This window comes from Seriola dumerili, unplaced genomic scaffold, assembly GCF_002260705.1.
Source record: "Seriola dumerili isolate Sdu_G_001 unplaced genomic scaffold, Sdu_1.0 BDQW01000043.1, whole genome shotgun sequence".
NCBI classification, from domain to species: Eukaryota; Metazoa; Chordata; class Actinopteri; order Carangiformes; family Carangidae; genus Seriola; species Seriola dumerili.
Window position 1 is genome coordinate 686,202 of NW_019174298.1, and position 19,316 is coordinate 705,517.

The 19,316-nt window shown below is 39.5% G+C and overlaps 2 protein-coding genes across 2 annotated transcripts; one reads left to right on the forward strand and one right to left on the reverse strand.

Annotated features, from left to right (window-relative positions):
• Positions 1-1,303: 1,303 nt before the first annotated feature.
• Positions 1,304-7,534, reverse strand: LOC111217413 (opioid growth factor receptor-like protein 1). Its single transcript, XM_022739272.1, has 7 exons — positions 7,234-7,534; positions 6,626-6,691; positions 6,458-6,539; positions 6,291-6,369; positions 5,891-5,957; positions 3,891-4,039; positions 1,304-3,801 (listed from the first exon to the last, which is right to left on the reverse strand). Exons 1-7 carry the CDS (start codon positions 7,357-7,359, stop codon positions 2,700-2,702), a joined length of 1,671 nt encoding a protein of 556 aa, XP_022594993.1. The 5' UTR covers positions 7,360-7,534; the 3' UTR covers positions 1,304-2,699.
• Positions 7,535-17,235: 9,701 nt separating this feature from the next.
• On the forward strand, positions 17,236-18,828 carry LOC111217414 (potassium channel subfamily K member 15-like). The gene is made up of 2 exons (XM_022739273.1): positions 17,236-17,592; positions 17,806-18,828. Exons 1-2 carry the CDS (start codon positions 17,295-17,297, stop codon positions 18,813-18,815), a joined length of 1,308 nt encoding a protein of 435 aa, XP_022594994.1. The 5' UTR covers positions 17,236-17,294; the 3' UTR covers positions 18,816-18,828.
• Positions 18,829-19,316: the final 488 nt, after the last annotated feature.

A 19,316-nucleotide genomic window follows, 5' to 3' on the forward strand; every position in this document is an offset into this window, starting at 1 on the left:
AGTGTAGAATGGTATGGGTGACAAAGTGGAAAGCTCAGGTTTCCAAACATTGTTTTTATTGATTCCCCATCTGTCACTAGACAACTACCGATTATTGTGAATTAATCTGGAGATTATTTTACTGATTAATGGATAAATAGTTTGGTTAATAACATCAGAAAAATACTGAAAAGTTTCCCAAAGCCCAAAGTGATGTCTTTAGATGCCTTGTTTTGTTTAAATTTACTCACTTAAAATATATTGAGTGAAATTAAGTAAAAATTGAGTGGAAATAAATTGATTAAATAAAATGTAGTTACATTTGTGCAATTAAATTAGATCATTTGAGTGAAATTAATCCTACCAGTTCAGTTGCAGTTACATGCATGTTTGTCCAGATGCATACATGGTTCACACACATCTTCAACTCAGCAGAACAAACAATCTATGCAATTACCACAGTTCCATGGTCGCCACCCACCATTAGTGTCACAAGTTTAGTATCCAACTAAATGTGATGGTCACAATCTCCCCATATGTTTCTGAGTTATGGCTTTCAATAATGGCCAGAAGTGTTGTTTGAAGAACATTATAATGTCACAGTGAAGTTGACCTTTGACCTTTTGGATAAAATGTCATCACTTCATCATTTTATCCTGTGTTAAATTTTGTCATAAACAGAGAATGAATTCTTGAGTTATGGCCAAAAACATGTTTGGTGAGGTCACAGTCACCTTGACCTTAGCCTACCAAAATCTACTCTGTTCATTTTGAGACCAAGTGAACGTTTGTGCCAAATCTGAAGAATGGGAGAATGGGCATTCACAAGAATGGGACAACCTGAAAACATATGCGGAGGTGTATAAAATAACTTAAAATATATAAATCCACTGTCATGGCAAACAAGCACATTCTGAGCACTATGGGATCTTAATTTACAATAATCCAACAAAATGTGTTAAGAATTTTATTTATAATATTCCAAACGGGATGGGTAGAGCTATAGTGGCTAGCATGGACAATGCAATAATGAACAGCAAGCTCAAACAGTATTTACTGTCCTAATTCACACTGATCCTGAGGTCTGAACAAGCTATGTTGCATCAATATCTCTGTTCAACATCTTTCTTCTTGTGAGTCATGCCACTTCGCTACGGCAGTCTGTTTGTTGGGGGAAAAAAAGACCAATATTTTTGACTATATGTTGCTGCAGTGTGAAATGAAAGAAGAATCTCAGGAATAGGAGTGAAAGCTGACAGTGTTATCCTGAGAACTGCAATTTAATACATCACAACAGGACTCAGACTTTGACTAAACAGATTAATGTCATAAAAGCATCAGAAAATAGTATAACTTTATTCTGCTTTGTCAACAGCCAGGTATTTACTTGGGGGAAAAAAAGTAACATATATAAAGAATTCAGCACTTTTGTAAAGTTATTAACATTTCATTATGTAAATACCATAACTTCAACAATTAATATTCAAAATGAAGTGCAAATATAGAAAGATGCATCAATATAACCACCCTGGCTTGTTAATATTCATAGTCTGCACCATCTCAAATTAACTTACAGCGGTCTTTAAATTATAGCCAAAGATTAATCAGTTCTGCCGAGAAGACATATGTATCGTACAATCAATCAGTCTCATCTCATTTTTGGCAGTTGTTCAAAAGCCTACTTCCAAAATCTGCATGAATCCATACAGATGTGCAACATTATTGAAATATAATTTAAGTGACATTCAGTCTTAAATCCATTTGAACAGCTGGATCCAGCAGAAACACAAACAAGTACAGAAGTAGTTTTTACTTACATAAAAAAACAGCTCAAAAAGGGGAAAAAAAGCTCTTCCAATTAATCATTTTTCAGTGCAAAACAAAACGGTTCGATTGTGAAAGTAGTACGGTGTTAAAAATGCTGAAATCATCATTTCATTGACATACATTAATAATAGTGCCTTATGTATTCTGTAGAGATATTTCATATCAGTTGCTGACAGTCTTAGTCATTACTACCTTAAAAGGATAAGTCTGGTAATATTGTATATTTTTCTTATTGTCAAGAAATCCAAGAAGACCAAAACCAAGAATGAATTTAACCTACTCACACATTATAGTTTATTCCTCTGCCCCCTCTTCCAATGTTAAATTATCCAGTGTTGCACTTGGTGACACATTTCTTCATTACAATAAACACAGGCACTGTAGTTTAAGTCAATCCCACATACACCATCGTGCTGCTATAAACACTGTAGTCCCAATACTGAAAACAAAACACAGTTTACTCCTGTGGCGAAACCAGCTGTAAAACTATATAGCCTTTGAAAAATAAGACTAGATATTCTTGACCTGTTTAAAGATTCATTTCTTTTAGTAGGAACCATTGAGCATGGAGCTAAGTGCCACAGACAGGGTAGGGAAGTCGAAGTATTGAGACACCAACGCTTTTGGTCATTTCATAGGATTTTCTGAAACAAACAAACAAAAAAAAAAAGTAGAATATCACCAGCCTTATCCTCGAAAACTGAGTCACATCCAGTCTCACATTTGGTGAATTAATCAATCCATATACTCCTTCAAAGTGAAAAGAATCAATATCTAAACATCAAATATAGTAGAAATAAGGCCGAGAAAGTCTTTTTAAAGTCATACTCTGTCCCTATGTTAAGTTTCATTTAAGGTCAAATTCATGTATTTTCTCCAATCATCCAGTTTATTCATGAATTCCCCACATTTTGGTCTGAGCTTGAGGGGTTTGATGCCATATCCATATCCTCCAACTCTTTCCCATTTCTCTGTTCATCCACAGGTTTGTCGGTGCTCATCAGTGACCCATTTGTTGCTGACACATTTTCCTGCGACATGTCTCCTTCTTTTTTATCTAGCACTTGATTAAAATCAGTCCTTGGGATTTTTTCCTCCCTCCCAGAAGAAAGAGAGGGAGAGTGTTTTGAGGTCTTATGGGGTGTTTGTGCTGACGGGCTCATTTGACCAGTGGCTTTATGAGCACCAGCTTTTTCCTCCAACTGCCCACTGGCTGAGTCCCAAGCAGAGCCGTTGCTTGGCAACACCTTGTTATCTTCTCTCTTCTTCTTCGGTGGTTTTTCAGTGTCTATGTCCCCATCTGTTTGCATACTGTTGTCTGGCTCCTGGATGGTATCCTTTGAGTTGTTGGTCAATTTGTGGTCACTGTCCTCACTGGGCTCAGTTTTTGCCACCACAGTGTCAGGACTGGGTGACTGATCCATTTCATCAACATCATCTGTAGAGTCATTTCCATTCCCTAGAATTTCCTTATTAGGCTCAGCTTCTGTTTTTCCATTTCCAACAGTCTCAGCTTCTTGTTTTGGCTCAGGGGATGCCTCTGACAGTTTGTTTTTGTCTTTATTTGCTGTTTTATCAGTTCCTTTCTGAGTCTTTGTAACATTATCCAATCCATCCTCTTTTTGTTGCACAACTGCCTCTCCATCTTTGCTTTTACCCCGTGAATACACTTCATCTTTTCCATCTCCATTCCCAATGGCATCAGATCTTTTCTCTGCCTTCCGGAATTGTTTCTGAATCTTTCTGGGACACCACACAAACTTATCCTTTGGCTCAAAGTGAAGGTAGGCAAAGCGCACAAGCTCCTGACGTTTCTGCTTGTCCAGCACAGCAAACAAGAAATAGTCAAGCACGCTGCGTTTAACACTGCTAAGGGTCTTCTTGACCAGAGTCTCTTCAAGAAAGAAGCGCACAAGTGGGGCCTGATAGCGCTCAAATCCCAGCTCCCCAAGGCTTTTCAGGATGCGAGTGATGCGCAGGTTGTTGTGCATATTCCTGCAAGAAGTCAGACGGTTGAAGCTGAAATTACAAACAAAAACGTACATATCTCAGAAGTTGCTTAAGTGACAATATCTAATACTTACCGTTCCAGGTTGCCAAAGCGCTCCTTCCAATTTTCTGCACGTTTCACTTCCCCTGTCTCTTTGTTGACCAAACGGATGCCATAGAAGCCCAACATGAGTTCATAAGACTCAACTAGTCTCCTTTTGGCATCCTCATTCTTCTTAAAAGCCTAAGGAGCATATACAGTGGAGATAATATAAATTTGAAAAAATTGTGTGACATTTCTACAGCTTTTATGATCATGTAATGACAGTAACATGGGTCAAAACATTTGAATAAATAAATGAAAATCATTATGTTAAGCAGATATGCAGTTTCCCAAAGCAGTAGTTAAGAGCAAGTGCATGTGCATGCCATTGAGTTTCTGAACGTTAGCCATCTCTGGTACTTAAGTTGATGCTGAATATATTTTAAAGTAACTTTGCTTATTGAACTGTCTGTAAGCTGTGCTATGTATTAAAAACATCCATCATAAGCAAAAGCGTAGAAAAGGAGATGTTTTATACTTGGAAGTGTTCATTTGAAAATGAAGCTTAATGTGCAGCAAAAGGTCTACAGCTTTCTGCCCTCTATACTTCATGTTACTGTGAGGAAATGTAAGAAGGAAAACTCTGATTTAGCTGCTTCTCAAGGCAGACATTATTCTCTTAAACACGCATCTAACCTAAAATGAGGCAGGGGTGGTTCTTGTAAATTTCATGAATATGCTCTAATCTATTGTGAATTTCTGTATAAACACCTTTAAAAAATAAATAAATAAAAAGAAGAAAAAGAAGATATGGAACCTGAAAATTTAACATCAGGTAAATGTCAGCTCAGCCAGAAGAGAATATATTAGGCAGGAAGGAGTGGGGAACGATACAATAGAAACTATCAGATCAGTTTTCGCAAATCAATCATTGAATTAGTGCTTGCTTTTGTTATTTTCCAATCTAAACACAGTCGAATAAAAACTTCAATAAATCATGCAGATTTTGTTTCCTCCTGCAGACTCTGAGGATTCTTAAAATGCTGTTTGTCTTCTACAGGTCAGAAAGAGGCATTTGTTAATCTGCAATCATTTCCAAGAGCATCTTCAGTTACAATGCTTTTCATAAACACTTCTTAAGCTTAAAGAAGGTTCATAAGATCGATTATACAATGATGACACCCTGAAGGTTTCTCAGACAAACATTTTCTTTACAATGTTAATAAATGGCAGTGTGTGCTTAATAGCTCATGAGCTTACTTGCGTCTAACAATGTGAGAAATAATGTTTGGGAGGGTTTGTGAGAGGGAGTGAAAAGTAGGTCAGACTGATGGGGTGAACCCCTGTGTCCCTCTGCTCCTGATGGCAAGAAATCTTCTGCTTTGACTCTTTTTTTAAAAACATTACTCTCCACGATGACTCGACATGACTAATCTAGTAGAGGTTTTTATTAAAACTACAGAACTGCAACCAAATTTTGTGCTAATGAAGTTGGAAAAACTATTTAATACCACAATGCAATATTTCTAATACACAATTTTACCAGACATGCAGGTTTCAACTTCTACAGTAGTTTTGGGGGCTTTTTGCCTTTATTTTGATAATTGACAGTAGAAAGGTGATGGAAAACAAGTGAACAGAGATGAGCGATGATGTGCAAAAAAAGGTGCAAGTGTCTTAAAGGCATGAGTGTTGTCGCGGTCTAAGGGTTTAACTTATGTAGCTTGTTCTGGAAAGAATTTATCACTCAAACAATGACCGAAATTATTTTACAAAAACTATTGCAGCTTCTCAATTCTCTGGCTGACTGAATATAGCATTTGGAGCTTTTATGATATGACATCTCTAGCCAAAGCATCAGAAATTCATGATGCTTTGGCTCACTGGCTTTGTGCTCATCAGATATTTGCAGCATCAACATAACTGGTCAAATAAATTTGTTGTGTTGCTTTATGTTGAGCCAAAAATTGCAAGTCACAGCTGACAGCCAAATTCTGCAGAATAAACTGTTTGGCGGAGCATTCATTTAAAGGACTTGTTGTTTCCTCTTACCTCAATTTCCTTCTTGGTGAGTTCTGAAGCCATGTAATTAACCCCCGGTTCTCGCAGTGGAAACAACCTGCCAATGGCAGACGATTCAGGAGAGAAACAACACAAAACCAATTAACATCTAATGAAACTGTACTCTAATTTAATGATGATATTCTTGGTGATTCATCCTTGAAAAACATCAAATACAACTCTGAAGCCATGTAAAGCCACAAAAGACATCCTTTAATAAACTGTTTAGAAACAGCAAACAAAAGTAAACACTAACAGCATTACAACCCTCTGAATATCACCGTAATAATATGTAAACTTTAGCACTGTTTCTCTTTTGGCAAGCTCAAGTGACAGGTAAGACTAGAAAACTGTTGACTAGAAAAGAGGCAAATGGTTGAATAATACATACCACTGAATGTAGGAGTGAACTCTCTCCAGTCTTTTGTAGTCATTTTTCCATTCTTTAAGAAATGACTCAATGAAGACATCTGTTCCAAATGAGAAAAAACAAAGTAACTACAAACAGAACTTTACGAGACACTGAAAATACCATGTAACAATGTATAAATAAATTACCATCAGGAGCAGAGGGAAATTTATTGAGATAAAACTGCAAATTATTCATTTTGTCTTCTGAGCACTCATCATCTGTAAGATTCTGTAAAAACAAACAAACAAAAACATAATTTCATCACTCTTCGTTGTTATAGACAAGCTGTTATGTATTATTTTGCCGTTACTTACTGGGTATCCTCTTCTGTAGTTCTGCATGTCCTTTGCTGCCCTCATGTTTCTGGGCGTAGGATGCCACTGCAAGTAAAAGTGAAAGTAAAATAACTACATCAAATGTTTCACTGTTGTATAAATGCATCCTAATCCATGGCAACGATGACACGTCGTGTTTTCATTGCTAATGATGGCATATCATGTAATGTCTCTAATACCATAAAAACCTGGCATAACGTTATACAAGTTGATGTATTTAAGGCCAAGCTAATCAATTCCCCAATCCCGCAAGGATTTTCACAATTCTAACTTTTAAAAATTTTTATCTGTGAATTACCACCTATGGATAGTTATCGCTGTAAGTAGCCCAACATAATCATATAAACGTAACGCCAGCGATTTTATAATCCCTCAAAAGTGAGCTAACATCAGTGGCTACTGGCTAGCTAGGCTAGTTAGCAAGCCTGCAGCAGTCAGGCATAAAGCTAACATTAGCTTTCCAGTCTTGGCAATAATACAAACGCCTGGCAGGGTGGGAAAGCAACGATTCAGAAGTCAACATATTCCACGATATGACAGCTTCTAGGTGAGTTACGGGTTGGCTTGGTAATAATGAAAGCACGTACTAAAGTCCAACCGGATTTGTTTTTGTCTTGACTTGACCGACGGGTTTGGCTCTCTCCGGCCGGGTCGTCTCCATCACTCTCTGTGTCCCAGGTCGAGTCGTACTCACAAACACAGTCGTCCTCCATTATTAACAACACAGTTATATAACTTGCTAAAGATAAGTAAACGTTTAACCTGGTTTAGCACTACAAATGGACATGAATCAAGTTACAGTTGCATGTTCAGGTTAGACGGGGACGGCCCTGACCATCCGTCTTTCCAGTCTACCATCGTCAGACAGCGGCACTGTTGGCGGCTGCAGTGCTGATGCTGCCTTCAAGTACGCCCCGTAAGTAGCAAATCTAACTTCACACAACTTGACACACGTTTGCGTTCGCCATTACTTTAATCGGAAACGGAATTAAAAACACAGTTTTTGTGGCATTTTATGCTACAGAGTATAAAACCCTACACATGTATTGTTGATTTGCTGCCTCACGGGATGAACATATAGCTACAGTTTAAATTATGGAGAGTTCATCACTAGTTAACCTCAGGAAGGTATTTATTCCTTTTTGGCCTAAACGCCCTCTCCTGACACTGCAGTTATTTGGCACTTATTTATGTGTTATTAATGAGCCTTCGAATGAACATTTCAATTTTCCCGAGACAGTTGAAGGCGGCACACTTGCAGTGTTGGTTGATGGTGATAAAAACTGCAAACCAGCTGATGAGTCAGGCAGCCTATCTTAAGTACAGGAAAACTCTTTCACTTGACTGTTATATAACAAAAAGCAACAGTCAGGCTATGATAGTGTTGCAGATAACTAATAAACTGACAAATTAGAAACTAATAACAATATGTAAAGTAACATGAGAACTAGGCCTATTTTTATTAACCCCTTAACCTTTAGTATCGCCTTATTAACGTTGAATTTTGGACGTTGGTCATTACTATCACATAAGACGAAGTAAAGCAACAAATCCACTCATTGGACAAGGTGGAACAAGGCATGTTTGGTGTTCCTGCTTGAAAATTATGTCAACTTATTATTAAGATAGTTGATGTATTTTTTGTGGATTGACAAGTGGATTAATTGATTAATCGTTTCAGCTATATTTAAGACTAGTGTGCCAATGGTGATGGGGCTGGAAAAATATATACACTGGGAGTTATTCACAGTATCTATATATGGAAGACCAGTATTCATGTTAAATTATGTTTTGACCTATAGCAAAGCCGTGCTGGGGCTGGGTATCAGGCTGTACCATCATAAATCTACTGGGTACCATGACAGGTGGCACCATTCTCTAGCCCATGACCCAACTTTTTAAGTGCCTTTAATTCACCACGCACAGAGCAGATACTGGGCAGCTTGACCCGGTCTTAAATCTACATTGTGTCCTCTTAGGCTAAACTAACTGAACTAAAACCCCACTGGCCTTATGGGCAGTATCTGCCATGGCCCAGCCTTCAGCTCGACTTCTCTAGCTCCACTAGGACAAATTATGAGACAGTGTAGAAGGCCCCGTGTCCTCTCCTACATAAAAGCAAGACCTACGAGTCACAAGTCGTTTTGTGTCTCTATAGCTGTTTTGCATCTCTTTGTAGTCATTTTTCGTCATACTCGTTTGGTGTCTCTTTTTTGTTCATTTGTGTCTATTTTTACCCATTTTGTGTTGCTTTTTGGTCATTCTGCATCTCTTTGCAGTAATTTTGTGTCAAGTCACACTCAATTTGTGTCTTTTTATGGTTGTTTTGCACTTCTTTGTACTTATCTTAATCTCTCTATTTGTCGGCATCTCTTTGTACTCATTTTGATTGTCTTTGTAGCTGCTTTGTGTCTATTTTTACTTGTTTTGTGTCTCTCTGTAGTCATTTGATTGACTTTCCGACAAGAAATGTTAACAGTCCATTCAGAGGCTCTGGTCCATTGGGCTACCTAATCCCATGTTTCCTGCAGGCCTGTACCATCAAGGTTTGTTCTGTAATCCATCCATGGTTATATCAGGAACCTTTTCACACCATTTTCCAACCTAGAGCGCCATTAAAGCAATCCTTGCTCAGGCAGACAGCACACCCTGACCTTATATCTTCATCGCATCTGTTTGGGTTAAACTACAGTGGCTGGTCCGAATGGCTGGATAGGTGACTTGATCTGAGTGCCACTGGCTGGTAAGTTGTCCATCCACCATCACTTTATATCTGGTTCCACTAGTCTAACCCTTTAATTAGCCCCTCCAGTGAGAGAAACTTTTTGGAAAGTTAGATTTAAAATGACTTAACTTGGGGCGCCTTGATGACTCACCTGGTAGAGCGCGTACTACACGGATTTAGTCCTAACCACAGCGGCCAAGGGTTCGAATTCAACTCATGGCCCTTTGCTGCATGTCATGCCCTCAGTCTCTCTCCCTGACTTTCCTGTCTATCTCACTGTACTATCAAAAATAAAGGCAAAAATGCCCAAAAATATAACTTAATAAAATGACTTAATTTTGCCCTAAAACTTAATACCCAAAATGATCAATTTTGACTTCTTTTGTTGAGGTTGTCAAAAAGAAAAGGGACCATGTTTGAAGATCATATTCAGCGATGTACAGTTTGTAACATGGTGACAAGAAAGCCTGTTTATTTTCATGGAAGATGGAGGCGTTTCTATGTTACGAGCTTTAGAAAGCACTGCAGCCCTTCACACACAACCTCAGATGCTCTCATGCTCTCTCGCTTACACCCTGCACCCGCACACACACAAACACAAACACAAAGTCCAATTTATCTAGTGATCCAGTCTCATTGGAAGTGTCTTAGATGTGTCTAATATCTTCAGTATAACTGTATCACACTGTATCATTAGTTTTCATACTATAAGAACCCACAGCACAAAGAGGGACTGAGAGGTGTGAACATATAATTGGACCATGATGTCCATCTTTTGACAGTAACCTGACGGATGCATTTATGCATCTTCACCATTAGAAGGTATAAATAGAATAGTGTATTATCACAGGGGATTCAGTGTTGAATGGCCGCTGGTGTGGGTTTCTATTTTTGTCCCTAGTTACTGTGGAAACCAGAGGGCTCTGCAGGCATCCAGTATTTGCTGTTGCTATTTAGTGCCTCTGCTTCATAAAATGGATTCTCTGATGCTGTACTCTCAGTGAGATCAATACAGATGGAAAGATTTGTTAATATACACAGAGATTATAATGATTATGTAAACCCATACTGGCTGTATTTGTAGGGGCCCTGACAAGAATTCAGTGACTTTAAAACCAGTTTACTAATCTAATCCCCATTTTAACTGAGTATACCGCTTCCTATAGTTTATCCCCGCAGGAACTGGGTGGGTGGAGTCGAGGGTGATCTGGGGGAATTCTGCTCGGAAGGATTGTTGCACCAGCTATTTGTAGATTCATGGCTAAGTTTGTGTGTAAAGTCCTGCCAACATTCTTATTAACTACTAGCTGGTTTCAAGCTGATTTACTAAACTGGATTGCACCTTTAAAACTTAAGGAACAGCATTAAAACTTGCAGAATGTTTTAGCCAATAAAGACTTCAGAGAGTGCAAATTGGTAAAAAGGAACATATGTAGTGCTGTTCAATCAAAAGCAATCAACAGTGTAAACAGAAAGTCTCTGTAGCATCACAAGCTGTACCATAACTCCCCAGAATAACAGTTTTAGGGAGCCAAACAATATATCAAACTTAACTACCAATTCTTTGTGAATGTAAGAATGACTTTGTTTTATTTATGTACACACAGATCTGTGGCACGGATTGAGAAATATGTTTGTTTCAGAGTTAGTAGAATGGTGAATATGATTATACCAAATTTCTTGTGGAAATTAACTACAGAGTACATTTAGTTAAATACTTAGTTAAGTACAATTTGAAGTACTTGTATTTCACTGTAGTATTGTTATTTTTTTTACTACTTTGTAGTTCTACTCCCCTACAATTCAGATTAAGATATTGCCTTTTTATTTCACTAGGCCAACATTTATTTGATAACCAGTTACCATGCATGCTCTAAACGCTGAGATAGCAAATTCATTATTGACACTGAAAACACAATAGCTGACAAAACAATCCCTCAGAAACAATCAAAGTCCATTTAGTAGCTGTTCTGGAGCTTTAGTGATTCTTTATTGCTGAAAAATTTGTCCAGAGCAATGTTTAAGGAAAGTGAACTTGTCCACCTTCTATTTTAAAACCTTGTAATCCCCTTTTCTCTTCTTACACATTTCTATATCATGCCTGGTTTGAGAAGGTCTGTGGCATATTTTCTTGCCTCTTCTTTACAGCTGCCACATAAAGGCATTGTGTTCTATTGTATCATAACACATAAGCCTCCTCATCCCTGTTATCCTCCAGTTGTCTTTTTTTTTGTTTTTGTTGTTGCTTCTATTACGTTTATGTATTGTGGCTCAATATAATTTCAGTCATCCTTCTAATTTACAACCAGAACTGCTCAAAAGAGTTCAGGTGTTAACTGTGATCAAGTTTGAGTTGAGTATGAATATAACAAAAGGTATCTACATTTTCAACTATGGCTGTATCCTGTAGTTGGCAGAGACTCTGATAACACTGTTAAGTAATCTTTGTACAGGCTCATAATCTACAAATTTAATGGGATAGACAAAGTAATGTGATAATAACTAACGGCATCGCAGAGATTTTCATCGTTGCCAAATGGGGTAATAAACAGAACAAAATTAGGTTTTTGGGAAGACTTTAATCAGTGATTGATCAGTAACTGATGTTTTTTTTTCTTTTCCTTGACAGTTTTCAGCATTTCAGCCCATTCTCCCGTGAACTGCAAATTCAAATTCTGATGCATTATATGTACTGACTAATCAAATCTGTGAGTCAAAGGAAGTCAGCAGATCATTATCTTGATCTGCTGCAGTTAAATTCACATCTGTCCGTATCTTGGTGTCTTCACATCCTCTTCCTCTTTTCTCTGACTGACAACAGGTTTGTCTGCACACGAATCTTCTCTGTGTGTCAAGCTGCTTCCTAATCTTGCACTCCTCTATTGTCCCCATCTGTAATTGTCTCCTATCCTTGTCAAAGTACAGCTGGTGTTCCCTGCTAAAGACCCCCTTTCCATTCTTAAAGTTTGGCTTTTACAGAGGAGCTTAATTTTTATAAGCCTCCCTCTAGGATTTTGCCAAATTTGCATTTTTGTTGTTGCAGAATTGGCAGATGGGTTTTATTTAGTAGAGAAATGCGCCTTAAGGCACAAGGTCCTCTTTTCTCTGCGTGATGCCATGTGCATCTTCAAAATGGTTTTGTACCATCTGCATATTCTCAGCATCACCACAGACACTGAGGTTGTCTTTTTGATTTTGAGATTAAAAAAACATTTTTATATTACTGTATCTTTACAATTTTCTGCTAAAGAAATGCTTTTTCTAACCATCCATCATTCAGCAAACCTCACCAAGATGATAATAATGGAGTGAATGTGGGCAGTAACATGATATAAACAACAGAAGCAGGCTTGTGAAAACATATAATTTGATTTTAATTATCTTTGCTGTCTTTATTTGCCAGAATTTAATATGATAATATACAGTATTTAAAGTGAGAATGTACTGATTTTGATTTAGAATTGTTTGTTGATTGCTTTATTTGAGATAATATGATAGAATTTGATCTGTATGTACGCTTTCTTTCATTTGTAGAAATATAACCATTTAACTGGAACCACTCAGACCTGACTGACTGCAAGCAAAAGATTAAATACCTTTAAATGAAATCTGTTGACTGCTTCTCCTGCTTTGCCCATATTCATTAAGTAAGGTCCAGTTTAATCCTAGAACACATACATGTGTAAAACATTACATTTTCATTTTCAAGTTTACATGATCATTTTAATAAAGTCCCCTATAGGCTTCTATAATCACTTTCATATTTATGATTTTATTATCTGTTATTTTTCTGCACCAGAAGCTTTGAGGATGGAAGACTATATTATCATGATCATGGATTGTGCTTTTAAAGGAGAATCCAACCATTTTTAAGAATTCACTTTTTTTTCCTGTGCCCCAGTTTGGTCAATATTTGTGAACATGCAGCACTCTCCTCTAAAGTTAGAAACCAAAGGGAGAACCGTAAAATGTGCGATGCCGCCCCGGTTTGCTTGTTAACAATACAGGCTCTGATGCTGTGAACCAGAGCAGAGTACAGCTACTTACGCACACAGGGATTGGACAGTGGTTGCCGCCATTTTAACTCTAAATATGGACGACAAGAAAACATATGGCTGCAGTGAACCAATACCTGGCTCTGTACTGTCCGCGGTCACTAAGTCAAATACTCGGACTTCCTCTTCATCACGCTGGAGAGGGCGGACTCAGCAAAAGAGTGGTGGGGGAGAAGGTGGAGCCGTAGAGGAGTGACAGATGGATCTAACCTGAGAACCGAGGACCCACATCATGCCCACCTACACCGGCAACATGGCCGCACCAGACTCTTGGCCACGCCATGATAAGTCGCTGCCAACAAAGTTAGCTAACTCTATAGCTAGGTGTTAAAATAATCTTAGTGACTAATTGCATACATGTCCACATTTGGCGAATATCACATATATGAGGAGTAACCTTGTAATGTTATTTTAGTGTCTGCAAGCTAGTGACAACGGATTGTCATTGTAGTTAAGTCATGGTTACAAAACGCTAATGTTAGCCTACTACAGTTAACTGTTCGCGTCTTAACGTGCTGTTACTCCAAGAACAAGCAGATCGGCCGATGTGTGAGTGTGCATTGATGTTAAGTTTGGTGAAGTGTTTGCAGTCTACTCTCTTGCAGGTCCTGTTCATTTAATTGTAGATGACAGAGTCAGAATTTCTTTTGGAATGATTATTTCTCTCTCTTTCAGAAAAAGTAACATCACTGAGAGAACCACCGTGACATGAGCACCCACACAATGCCACTGAAGTGAGTATTACTTTTCTATTGCTATTCAACGCGAAACACTACAGCAGACCTTTTTCTTTACAACCAAACTGAGGGAATGATGTATTTTCGAATAAGTGTGTGTAGTTCATCTAATCAGAGTGCAATTGACTTTCCTTTTTCTCTATAGCGGACACTATGATACATTTCTCACTATTACAATGTTTTTTCTGTTACAATTTTTTCCATCCAGCCATGGTTTTGATCATGGGGGACAGCTTCAACCTTCGCAACAATGAAGGGGGACCTGCATCACCTTGACCTGCAGTATCCACACATGAATATCATCTCTGGCATCACCCAGACGTGCAGGTGGATGCTGATGTGAATCCGGGGACGATTGACAGGGCCCACAGGTTTGTGAACAGTGTTATGGCTTCATGTGTTCATTGTTTAGGTGGCAGCTTTGTTCATCAACCTCACATAAGATCCAACACTCCTGCGCTATTTTTGCATGATGGAGTTCATTTCTCCACTAGGGGAAATTACATTTTAAACAGTTTTGCCGAGTCCATTAAAACCCAACTTCAACAACAGTGAAATGTTCATGTGTGACAGTTTGTTTGCTGTTGAAGCTGCATCCCCAGGGAGCTATCTTGCAGCTCAGCGCCGGCCCGAGAGGGGGGTCAAGCTAGTTAACTCCCCTAGCAGTTAGCTTGCAGCTCGGCGGTCAACTAGCAACTTTTTGTTCTTTTTCTGAAAACCCAATTTTGATATTTTTGAGGTGAGATCCTGTATTGTACATGGCTCTAAAAAGCCCTATGATGTATGAGTATTGACGTTAGAAAGGCTTTGTCATTTAAATTTGAAAATACTTTTGAAACAGTGGATGAGTGTTGCACATTCAATTGTTGTTTTGCCATTTTTTGTTACACCACTCCATCACTCCACACTCCATCAAACTTTCCAGACACATATGACAATGTTGTTGCGTTTATTCTTTTCTTCGCCACCCACAGTGTTGGTGTTCTTCCTGGATCTTGTCGCTGATTTCACAATAGTCCAGTCAGGGTATTCACATGCTTTAAGTGTTGAGAGTCAAGGAGTTGGTACTGGTCTGTGTGGGAGACTTTCCGGTATACTCCAATGTGGAGGCTTCTGTCGTCTTCAATGTGTACGGCACAGTTTGAAAAAAGGCAAGCTGTTGTTTCTGACATCCTCTCGTGTGAATTTGATGTTTCTGTCCATTAAGTTGATGTGTTATGTGAAGGCTTGCACCTCCTGGGCTTTAATTTTGCACCTCCACCCCCCTGCTTCTACGACAGTTTGCATTATTCTTCCCTTTTTCCCTTTTTTTTTCATCTCTTCATACTACTCTTCTTCAGCTCGTGCAGGGGCCAGCAATCCTAGTTTTTAGTTTTCATTGTTCCTTGTAAATTACATGGTAATATGTGTGTGTGTGTGATAATGAAATGTACCTGAGAGTAGAGAATAGAGAGAGCAAAACTAAATCAATGAAGCATCTCTTTGAGTCAAAATACTCATCCTCAAGCCCAGTGCCAATGTGGATTGATGGGCCTCCTCACTTTGTTCCAGGTCCTTGGGCTTTGAAAAGGATGGGAATACAAGCTGTGTGGATTGATGGGCGGCTATTAGGGCTTCAGGTTCCTCTCTTATCAGCTGAGATGTAATTGATTTATGGAGAGCTGGTTTGAATCACAACAGGGATATAAGTGTGCTGATTTAGCCACTTAACACGAAAGCAGGGCCACCAAGAGCAGGTTGCTCTTTTTGAGAGGAACAAAAGACCACACAATAATCCACCTGCAATACCCTGTTGGTGCTGCTAATACGCTCTGTGACACAATGAGGATGCTTCTATTCAATTTGTATCTGATACAAATTCATCTACATGTTTGACCAGAAAAGTCCAGCCTGAATAATCATACCTGTTCACATATTGTGATGCAGTGACAACAGGATTCACTGAACGAGGGCCTGGATTATTGCGCTTACATATTAGCTTCAACCTCACTGACAGTCCAAGTCTGTGCTTCTGGTATAAGTAACCATGGCAACCAGCATGATCTACAGTAGGTTTCCAGAAGGATCTAGTGTAGCAATTTTGTTCATTTAGCCACTGTACATGCATGAATCAGTTCTCTAATGTGACACAAACATACTGTATATCTATACATGTATCTATCATCATCGATACATGATTTAAACAAAGTCATAAAGCCAGTGAAACAGACCAGTAAATGTGTGTCTATTTTGCTGTTAGGACACTACTAACAAAATCAATTAATTAAAAAAAAAAATCAAAAGGCTTTCTGATTATTTAATTTGAACTCACTATGCATGTATATATGCATGTGTACATTTACATGTAGCTTACATTTGAGTATTCATATGTATGTTGGTTGGTTAGGTTGGTATATTATTCATTACAAGGTCTCAAAAACTTAACGTCACAACTAAATTTGTCATCACCCATCATCACCCATTTCACAGACAGGCTTTTTTTTAAACAAAATTTCACATTTTAGGAAAGCCTTGTGCTGATGTGTTGTAAAGAAAAAACTTAATTTATACAACACATATAATTCCAGGGGAGATAGCTCTGTACTTCTGCACTGCCTAAACCCTGGTTTTCCATGTCTCTCAAACTCTGGATGTCTACAGCTCAGGATGCGCAGATACAAGACCAGCTTAAATGTAAGATCCCACTGGTCGCTGTCCATGGTAACCCCCCCCCCCAGGTTAGATTGGTATCTGCCGGGTCGAGTCGGGACTTGACTTGTTGCACACAGGTGTGATAAGACCGAACACTGGTGCCAAAGCTTACTATGTGTCCTATACATATATTACATTACAGACAGCTTTTTACTGGTGACTGGTTTGCGCATGCGAAGAGGCAAGCTGAGGCCACTTTGTTTAACAGATGACCGTGTCGAGAGCATCTATCGCTCTCGATGCGCCCCGCAGAATATGAGCGTTTTTACATTGACAAGATATTTAAACCCGGTAAGATACATTTCCAGGTTTTATTTCTCTGCACGCCTCTCGTAATAGGCTACTACGTTTCACGCAACAGGCTGCAACACCAATGTGGAGTCTGTACGCTGAAGAACGGTACCACCACCTGTAACTGTGCCAATCTGCTCCCGACTTTCATGCCGACGCCGAGGATGAAGAAGCAAAACGTCCGGACCCTGTCGCTCATCCTCTGCATGTTTTCCTACTTGCTGGTCGGCGCCGCGGTGTTTGACGCGCTGGAGTCCGAGTCGGAGAGCTCCCGCAGGCGCATCTTGGAGCAGAAGCGCAACGAGATGAAGAAGAAGTACCGCTTCTCCGAGGACGACTACCGCGAAATCGAGCGAGTGGTGCTGCAAGCTGAGCCCCATCGCGCCGGGAGACAGTGGAAATTTGCTGGCTCTTTTTACTTTGCCATAACAGTCATCACCACCATTGGTAAGTTAATGTAATGCATCCATCTTTGTTTTTTTTTTCATGCTGCTTTACTCAGTTGCTGTAGTATTTACAGTGTAGCATTTTAAATGCATCTGCGTGACTGGAACATTTTAGGCTTGTTTCAACTACTACATAAACAATTAGTTCGTGTTTTACCATCCATGCCTTGCTACAGTATGAGTCACAGTCTAATTTTCGTCTCTCTGCATTAAGGTTATGGACATGCAGCACCAGGCACAGATGCAGGAAAGGTCTTCTGCATGTTCTATGCTGTACTGGGCATTCCTCTCACTTTGGTCATGTTCCAGAGCCTGGGAGAAAGGATGAACACATTTGTCCGCTACCTCCTCCATAAGGCAAAGCAGTGCATGGGCTTTCGACGCACTGAAGTGTCCATGGAGAACATGGTCCTGGTAGGCTTCCTGTCCTGCATTGGGACACTGTGTGTGGGAGCTGCAGCTTTCTCCCACTTTGAGGGATGGAGCTTCTTCCACGCTTACTACTACTGCTTCATCACACTCACCACGATTGGCTTCGGGGACTTTGTGGCCCTGCAGAAAAAGGAGGACCTCCAGGAGAAAACCCCCTATGTGGCGTTCAGTTTCATGTACATTCTGGTGGGGCTAACTGTTATTGGGGCCTTCCTTAATTTGGTAGTGCTTCGCTTCCTCACCATGAACACTGAGGATGAGAGGAGAGATGCTCAAGAGAGGGCATCACTGAAGAGGGACAGAGGCCTTTTGGATGGGGCTGTGGGTCTCCATGTTGTAGGTGAACAGAGCAGAGGCAGTCACAGGGAGAGGAACAGGAGCAATGCAGTGCACAACCGCAGCCACAGTACGCTCTTCCTCCCGATGGAGGAGGGAACCAGCCGCACCAACCTCATCGCTTCCCCAGCAGAGGATCAGGAGAGGCAAAGGAGCCCCTGCAAAAACAGGCTGCATTTTCAGATCAAGGCAGGAAGACACAGGCCGGGGTCGAGCCTCAGCTCCCTCTGCTCCTGCGTGTGCTACCGCTTAGGGATTTGTGATAGTCCTCTCATGTCCCACAGTGAACACCACGGCTGCCATATCAATTCTGTTTATTACAACTCGGTCTCCTATAGGATCCAGGGCTGCTCGCCAGGTTCCAGGGACAACACTGGACTCTCATCCCCGGGAAGCACGCTCTCACCTGGGCATAGCTTCCGGGAGTTCCCTCGTTCAAGGAGAAAGTCAGTGTAAAGAGCACTATAGTGCGGCGAAAGACTGTAAACAGTATTTTCAATGACACTGTATTTTGTGTTGCACCTCTTTTGTGCATGTCAGAAGACAATGATTCTGTTAACTGAATAGGTTGTCTGTTGTGGCTATTTAAAATCATTTTATTTGTAAAGCAAAGATGAGATTTAATTTCCTCTTTTACCATGCAATTATTTATGTTATTTAAGCTGTTTTCCTCGCATGTAAGCCAAAGTGCAGTGCATGCTAAAGAGAATGTATAGCACACAATGTGAATGCATGAGTGCTATGTAAAGATGTAAAAGGTTGGGCTTTTTAACAAAAGTATTTTGTATATAGTGCTTATTAATGACTGTATAACTATTCGGTGAAGGTATGTGAATGATCCTAAGTGGACTCTGCTCCTGCTTTAGACAAAATCCTACATTTTTCATGCCATACCTAGAAGATGTCATTATACTTTTATATTAAAAAAGCCTTAAAGAACTTTGACCAAGCACATAA